This window comes from Lycium ferocissimum, chromosome 3, assembly GCF_029784015.1.
Source record: "Lycium ferocissimum isolate CSIRO_LF1 chromosome 3, AGI_CSIRO_Lferr_CH_V1, whole genome shotgun sequence".
Lineage (NCBI taxonomy): Eukaryota > Viridiplantae > Streptophyta > Magnoliopsida > Solanales > Solanaceae > Lycium > Lycium ferocissimum.
The window spans coordinates 57,902,367-57,911,447 of NC_081344.1; the positions used below are offsets into that span (position 1 = coordinate 57,902,367).

Sequence of the window (9,081 nt, forward strand, 5' to 3'; positions counted from 1 at the left end):
TTGACGTCGTTGTTAGATGCGGTCAAGATCGAAAGGGACAAATTGCAAGAAGAATTAATTGCCATTGAGGCTAGACATCTAAATGAAGTTAACAAAATGAAGGAGGAATTAATTGGCTTGAAGAGTAAACAGCAATTTGACTTGAAAAAAGTTCTAAACTTGGAGGAGAAACTTGCAAATACAAGGATGTTGCTTTTGATTTCGTGGGGAATATTTATTGGCTTTTTTGGCGCTTCGTTAATCAACCGAATTTATGTTGTTGTATGTTGTAATCGCGTAGTAGGTAATGTAAGAACTTTATGGTCTTGTTGTAATGTAAATGTCATGGAAGAACTTTATGCTCTTGTTGAAGAATTTTGTTGTTATGGAAAATATTACCTTGAAAATGATAGCATAAGTCGAGAAATTTTATAAATTACTTTAAATAGAGAATGCGGAAACCTAATCTATCATTACTATCTCCGGATCCTCCTTTACATGAACAAAAAATACTATGCGGTTCTCATCTAAACATGCCTTAAAACACAACACATCTCCTATCCCTAATCCGGCAGCATCAATGAAGGCTTTCCAACCTTGAGCGAGGCGCGTGTATACGCCAACCTTGTATTTCATATTATACTCATGATCGTCGTAATGAACAACAGCGTCCTTGTCGGTGTTTGGAAGAAATTCCAGTATGTCAGTTGGAAGGATCTGTAAAAAAAAAAAAAAAATGTTATTACCAAAAGAGGTAAAAGAACAATTGAAAATATATAATACGACAAGACTTACGAAATCGTCTTTTTCGACGTACGATTTCGTCAATTCTTTGTCAAAACATGCGGCCATTTCCATTTCATCCATCTTAGATGAAGGCTGCCTTTTAATGTCACTATATGTGTTAAGAAGTTATTTGAGTTGAGTGAAAGTGAAATGGAAAGAAGGCCTATTTATAGTTGAGTTGAGTTATAGTGTTAGTGTGATCAAGTACTTAATGATGTCTCGGATTCATCAATTTTTTGCGCGGAGTGCCCTTCTTTTGGGGTGGTCTTTAAATTTTGCCCCTCATATTTGTGGTCTTTAAATTATGCCCCTCATATTGCTGGTCTTTAATTTTTTTCCTTCGCGCAGGTTCTGAGTTCGAACCCTCGCTCAAGCAAAAATTAAAAAAAAAATCGCAAGACAAGGGTTGAATCGCGTGTATGCCGGACCCGGCATACTTTTGTTAAGGAATTACAAATTTTATGCCGAACCCGGCATACTCATACCTTATGGGCAGACTTGGCATAAGTATGCCGGGTCCGGCATAACTTTGATAATTTCTTCACAAAGTTATGCCGGTGGGGGCATACTTTTAATGGGCAAACTTTCTTCATCACAACACTTGCACATAACACAAATTGGTTCTACACTCAAGCCCCCATTGTATGATCCTATTAGCGATCGCCTTCCATGTAAGCACAATCACATTGTGAAATATATTTTGGTCGAGTGGCATGTTGAAACACCATAAATTTTCAGTTGACTCTTTCAGGATTACCTAATAATTGCAAGAATTTAGTTCGAATCAAGCTTTTTCCAAAGTTGAGAAGAAAGTATGCACTGCTCCAGGATTCTCCAAGAACCAATAATTTGTCTAACCATCCAATATGTTCGGCCAAGCAACATTAAATTGGTCCAAATCCTACTCTTTGACATAGTAGGCATGGATCCACTTTATCCATAAACTTTTATCCGGACGGCATAACTTTGTGAAGGAATTATCAAAGTTATGCCGGGATCAGATACTTATGCCAAGTCCGCCGATATGGCATAAGTATGCGGGTCCGCATAACTTTGATAATTCCTTCACAAAGTTATGCGGGTGGGGGCATACTTTTAATGGGCAAACTTTCTTCATCACAACACTTGCACATAACACAAATTGGTTCTACACTCAAGCCCCATTGTATGATCCTATTAGCGATCCCAATGCTAGCCTTCCATGTAAGCACAATCACATTGTGAAATATATTTTAATCGAGTGGCATGTTGAAACACCATAAATTTTCAGTTGACTCTTTCAGGATTACCTAATAATTGCAAGAATTTAGTTCGAATCAAGCTTTTCCAGGTTGAGAAGAAGTATGCACTTGCTCCAGGATTCTCCAAGAACCAATAATTTGTCTAACCATCCAATATATAGTCCGGCCAAGCATCGTTAAATTGGTCAAATCCTACTCGACATAGTAGGCATGGATCCACTTTATCCATAAACTTTTATGCGGGACGTGCTTAACTTTGTGAAGGAATTATCAAAGTTATGCCGGACCCGCATACTTACGTCCCCCAAAGGCATAAGTATGCTGGTCCGCATAACTTTGGTAATTCCTTAACAAAAGTATGCCGGGTCCGGCATAGCGAAATTTAAACTCTGCCTTGCGAATTTTTTTTAAAATTTTGCCTGCGCGTGGGTTCGAACCTGAAACCTATGGGTGTTAGCCGAAGGGCAAATTTTAAGCATTCAATGCATTTTGACTGCTCAAATGTGTACACTGCTCAACGCACACTGCTGAAATGTGTAAACACTGATCAAATCTGTTTACTGCATTTAGTGTTATACACAAAATTGCAGATGAACTGGGCCTTCTCTATGCATTTAATGTCATGCACAACACCAGGAAACCAGAAATGCCGTAAAACCGGAAATATACAAGCAAAATCGTATTTCCACGGTTCTTAATATTGCAAGAAACGAATGTCAATACAGGGCAAAATTGCAGTCACAGCTGTTGACTTGGTCTTCCCCTTCCTCTACTTGGTTGGGAATTACTTGGTACTGTAGAAGAACCAACACTTGACCTTGTTGAACTAGTACTTGTCCCTCTCCCCCGCCGCCCTTCCTCTGCCTCTCACAGATTGTGGATTCATAGGACAACCCTTCTTATTGTGACCCTTTGCATGGCACAAGCTGCAGGTCATCTCAACACCTCTTTTTGACAGCTTCCCTGTCTTGTTTTCTGTCTGCTCCTTTCTTCTACACTTCCTTGGCCTACCTGCAGGCGACTTTTTTAATATCGAGTGGGAGGAACAAGGAGGATTGGTTGTCTTTGGCCACATTGCCATATTAGTAACAGGTTGAATGAATGAGTTGTATGTTTTCAGGTAAGTGTCCTTAGTGTACCAATGTGCAACATAGTCAATAGGTTCCAATTTTCTGAAATGAAGTGCAGCTATGGCATGACAGCAGGGAATACCTTTCAGCGATCCAAGATCTACAAGTGCAAGTATTCTTGTTCGTATTTACTATGAATTTATTACCCCAGCTGTCCTTGACCTCAAAGCCATATTCACCATTCCATTCAAGAGTACACTTCATTGACTTTGATGTGTTCTCTTGCAATACCTTCAAAGCCATTGGGCTGATGTTTGTTATCCAAGTCTCAGAAAACTCTCTTAGTTGTCCTACCCTTCTCATCATTTTGACTCTAATTTCCTCAAGCATTGTGATAATGGTCTTGTGCCTTGGCCCCAAAATCCAGGAATTAAAACTCTCGGCCATGTTGTTGTCAACACTATCACAACAGCTGAGGTATTTAAAGTAGACCTTGGACCACCTATCTATGTTGTAATACAACAAATCTCCATTTATTCCATCACCTAACTTCTCCATATGATCCAAATTTTTTTGCAACTCCTGCTCATATGTGGACTTAGCACATCTCCAGAAGCAGTTTCTAATCTCTATGCCTTTCCATTTTTTGGAAAAATTGGCAAGCACATGTCTTGCACACATTCTTTGTTCTGCATTTGGCAACAGATCCTTAATGGCTATATCCGACCTACAATAACATGTAAAAAAATATTAGGTGACAGAGAGAAAGATAAGTTAAAGAGAATGAAAAAAAATTCGAAATCAATAACCAAGAATACATTACCTTGCATATCCGAAAGAGTTGTCAAATCAGTCCCATCCCCAAGCTCAAGATCATGCCTTAGAATGTTGACAAACCATCTCCAAGTAAAAGTATTCTCAACTTCAACAATCGCCCAAGCAGCATCTCGGTTGTTCCCATCCTTACAAACATGTACCACAAGCAATTGCCCTTTACTAACACCTTTTAAAAACACCCATCCAACCCAATTGCTCTCCTACAACCAGCCTTGAATGCCTTCTTCATGGCATCAAAACATATATAAAAGGACTGAAACCTTTTGATTCCACCTTCAAAAGTTTCTTCACTCAAAATTCTTAACCACACATGTGCTACCCGGATTAGTCCTTAAAAGCTCATCCCTATAATCCAAAATTCTTTTGAACTCCTCTACATTGTCACCCATGATTTGTTGCAAAACAATGCTTCGGCTTTCCTTGCCACAATCCTACCAATATACACCTCCAATTCCTTTCTTACCAAATTTTGAAGCTCAAAAATTCTAATGCTAGGTTCGTAAATAATTCTATCCTTGTACCTTTCGAAATATACAAAGAATTTACCAACTTGTTCTTTGTTGTGCCATTGCACTTCAGGAATGATTATAATTCTTCACAACAAAATCATTTGTTCTAGAATCGTAATCGGCAAACAATAACCATGGACGATAGCCAAAAGACTTTTTTACCTCACCCTAGTTGGTTCATTGACATATTTATCCAACTCTACATGTTCTTGAACTGCATACCTAGTAAGTGCTTTCCTAAACTGCTTAGCACTTTCAAATGCAAGACCAGTCTCCCAAACTATTTCTTTACACTCGTGATAAAAAATAACCCTATTTCTAATTCTTTTTGGTCTCCTTGACTTTTTTGTAGGCTTTTCAACCACACCTTCGTCATCGACTTCATCATCGGTTCCTATTTCAAAGCTAACGTTTCATCCGAGTCATAAAATGGCTCATCCCCACCCAATTTTCCTTCAAAAGTACTCTTACTTCTAGATAAATATTCATCATGTCCCATATCTACACCCTTTGGCCCTAAATCTATCCCTTCGCATCTCTTAGCCTTATCTTTCTTCTTTTTTGATTTTAGAGCCACCCTATCTTTCCTTAGATTCCTATCCTCCTCATGAACATCACTATCAAATTCTTCTTCTTCACCTTCCTCTACCACTACATTGTCGACTCACTCGCATTCACTCTCACTTTCTAAGTCGGAATCATCATCATCATCCGCGGCGAGTAAGTGGCAATGAGCAACGATGTAGCCGAATTTATGCCCACCCAAGGGTTCATCAAGACCAAATTCTTCAAACCCTAAGCCTTCACTACCCCCAAATGTTTGACTACCCTCACCGCCCCTACCTTTTCATTTATATCTTCACATGCGGGGGTTATCAAAAGCAGTAGAAAGATTCCCCACCCACGGGGTAATAGGTGGAAGAGCAAGGGGGGACCACAATAGGTTCCTCAACAAGATGAGTCGAAAATTACAACAATATCTCCGTTTTTTAATTGAGGTGCAATACCAATAATGTCCCTATCACTTTTAACTTCTACTACAAATCGACATTTAGGTGGTCTGATATATACACAACAAGATGAAACATTATAACCGATTTCTTTAACATAGTAAACAAGCTCAAAATAAGAGAATTTATCAAGATCAACATCAAAATAATCTCACACTACCTCCAACATACTTAATACGAGGGGTTTTTTCTAAATTACCTCCGTGGTTAAACCTCAGAGTCACAAACACATCGTCCATTTTCTTCACAAAACCTAAAATTATAAACAAATGAAAAATTACAAGATTCAGTTACCATTTACACCAAAAAAAAAAGAAAAAAAAGAAAACGAAGTTAAAGATTAATTTTTTGCAACAGATCGAAATCTACACAAACCCTAACGAGAACAACAAGAATCGTGTACCTTTGTACAACTAATCTTCAATATCACTCGAAACGACAAGATTTACGTATATTTTCGGATTTTAACTTTGCAATGATCGGTTTGTGAGGTTTGGTGTGTAGTGGAAAGGGGAAAAGTGTCGATTGAACGGTGGTTAGGTATTTTGTTTTGGGATGGGTCGATTTAATTGGGGGTGGGTCGGGTTAATGGGGCCGGGTCGGGTTTTATGTGGGAACGGGTAAAAAATAAGTTTGAATTAATAAATGACGTGGACCAATTAGCTCGCGCGTGTCTAACACGCGCCAGCCCTCAACTGGTCTGGGCCACTAGAGGGGGAAGATAATTAAATCGTAAGTTGTTAAGGGGGGTAAATAAATAGAAGTTAAGTTTAGTTTCCAAACTGAGTTTTCATGCCAAGTTCAGGGGTTAAATGATGTCTTTTCTCAAAAGAAATATGAAACTTCAAGTATGGACATCGCCTGACTGTACATAACTGTCTACAAGCCTCTACTGAAAAACATAACATAAGATAACGTGGTCGGGACAGGGCCCGGCCATACCCATACATGTGTATATGCATAAGACCATGCTGACATCTAGCATCTCCGGAACAAATGGAGTGCAGCTACCTCATTCGCTGAGCTGACATCCTAATAGATTGATCACCAACCTGAATCTCGGGACATGCGGGCATGAAACGCAGCACACCCCCCCTCCCCTCCAAAAGCAATAGGGGAGTCAGTACGAATAATGTACTGAGTTTGTAAGGCATAAGAGTAACATATACATAAGAATCGTGAAAGGAGTCTGAACTCATAAGCCGAACTGACTGTCTGAATGCCTCTATATGACCGAACATCTGAAAATATCCGTATAAATCTGTGTAACTGAAAATGCCTCTGAGGGCGTATAATATGCATGCTCTCTATGAAAATCATGTATATACATGTAGGTCATAGTGCTGAGGAACGTTCAGCCCGATCCATATCTCATATCCCATCGGCCTCTCTGCGGCCATCATCATCATCATAATACACATTGTTGCAGAAACGTGGCAGCCCGATCCATATATCATCATTATCGTGCACCCGGTCCGATCGTAGTAATGCGATATAACGCCATCCCTTTCCCTCATACCCCATATACATATAATATACGCGTATTTAACGCCTTCTGGTCACGGGTCAATATGCATATATATGAATGAATGTAATGCATAAATAACTCTATACATAGAACTGGACCCATGAATAGAAGGAACAAGCATAAGCGGGTACAGGAACATCAAAGACTGAAGTACTCCAAATACTTCTAAGAGTAGAGTAATATGGAAGCTCGCTTACTCGTTTGTTCGTTCACATCATAGGATCATGCCAAAATGAAAGAAAGAATAGCCTTAACATACCTTATCTCCTTAGTATAAGGATCCCACGAGTCCTCGTACGCTCTATGAATGATTAGCTACAGTTAATAAAGTATCCGTATCAAGGACGGGTTCATAACTTATAAGAGGACTCATTTAGACATTTTGTCGAAGACCTTATGTGCATTAGATTCATGTAGCTTGTCTTCCTTAATCCAGCTTGTCTTCCTCAATCCTATACATATTTTGGTACCATCAATCCTTCACTAGTTCCCTTTTCATCTTCACAACTCACTTAACATCCCAATAACTTCATATAACAACTTTATTTGCACAAGCCAGCCCAACAACATCACAACCACACCAAGTCTAGAACAGTTCATAACTCAAGCATAGCTAAGAACAAGTTCTAGCACAACTTAAACCATACTTTCACAATTTCTCCTTCCCATAAGTTATATAAATGCCAAATAATACTATGAACATGAAGATGGAGTGATAATCTTACCTTCAATCACAAGAATCACTCTAAGTTCGAAATTCCTTCACCTCCAAGAAGTCTCCAAATTCAACATCACAAGAGGAAGAACAATCTAGTGATGATCATAGAATTCTTCATGTTAGAATCACTTGGTTTGCCCTTGATTTTGGTCTTAGATCATATGAGGACTTGTAGAGAGAGTTTTGGAAGTTTCTAGGCTAAAAAATGATGAAATAATGATTAAGGGTCGAATTGGTTCTATTTATAGTAGTCTAGTCTAGAAAATTCTGGACTGACACAACTTGCTGCAAAGTTGCGGCGTCGCAAAGCACACTTTGAGAGCCGCATGTTGTGTCGCAGGCCTCGCAACATCACCAAAATTCACTGTCGCACTTTGCTGCACAACTGCGTCTTCTCAAAGCGTGCTTTGGGCCCACATATTGCCCCATAATGTGACACTTTGTCAAACTTTCGCTGAAACTTAACTCCGATAATCTGACAAGCCTTAAACCTTCCCGAAGCTTACTAAATATAGTTTTACTCTCTTATATACCCAAGATGGACATATCTATCCTCATGAACTCAAAAAAAAAATTGTCCTACTTCCCAAGACTAGGACAACTAGTTCTCGGCGAAACTCAACGTACAAAATGTGGGGTGTAACAATTTACTAATATTACCAATAACCAATAATTTACTAATGTTAGCAAAGATTGAAATGCCCATCCCCACCTTTTTAGCCTAATTAAATGGAAATATATTTACTGCTATATCTATTGTATTTACTTTCTCTGTTAATGCCCCATTAATTACACTATAACACGACCCCAACTTTCGCCGTTTCTCTCTTTTTGCAACTTACATCGTTTCCCAGAATTCTTGTGATTTCCTTTTCTAACTTCCCTTTTCTCCCAAAATTATTCTATTTCTATTATTACTATATTTTTTTGTATATATTTAATCATAGGTTCATTTTTTTCACATTTGATTTTTTATTTTCACTCTTATCTTTTTGTATATATTTATAATAGGTTCATTTCTTTGGCATTAGAATATATATATTTTTGGTTTTGTATTTTTAATGTATTTTATGTTGTAACTATTGATACAAGTTCTTTATCTCTTTTTTTTTTTGTTGGGGATATGTACTTGTATTATTACTTGTATTTTTTGTGAATATATTAGTTATATGTTCATTTCCTTCACATTTGATTTTGTATTTTTACTGTATGCTTTTTGTATTATTGATAATAAAGTAATTTTTTGGGATATATATATATATGGTTGCGTATTCTATATTTTACCCTTGTAGTTTTTAATGTATTTTATGTTGTAGCTGTTGATACAAGTTCTTTATCTCTTTTTTTTTGGGGATATATATGTACTTGTATTATTACTGTATTTTTTGTGAATATATTAGTTA

General features: G+C 37.9%; 1 protein-coding gene across 2 annotated transcripts; it reads right to left on the reverse strand.

Annotated features, from left to right (window-relative positions):
* Positions 1-413: 413 nt before the first annotated feature.
* LOC132051142 (uncharacterized) lies at positions 414-5,687 on the reverse strand. Of its 2 annotated transcripts, none has more exons than XR_009413600.1 (2): positions 5,632-5,687; positions 414-696 (listed from the first exon to the last, which is right to left on the reverse strand). XR_009413600.1 is itself a non-coding variant. In XM_059442412.1 (2 exons), exons 1-2 carry the CDS (start codon positions 844-846, stop codon positions 442-444), a joined length of 327 nt encoding a protein of 108 aa, XP_059298395.1. In that variant the 5' UTR covers positions 847-861; the 3' UTR covers positions 414-441. The 2 variants fall into 2 exon arrangements, 1 of the variants encoding a protein (XP_059298395.1); XM_059442412.1 differs by lacking the exon at positions 5,632-5,687 and adding an exon at positions 775-861.
* Between the last annotated feature and the right edge of the window lie 3,394 nt (positions 5,688-9,081).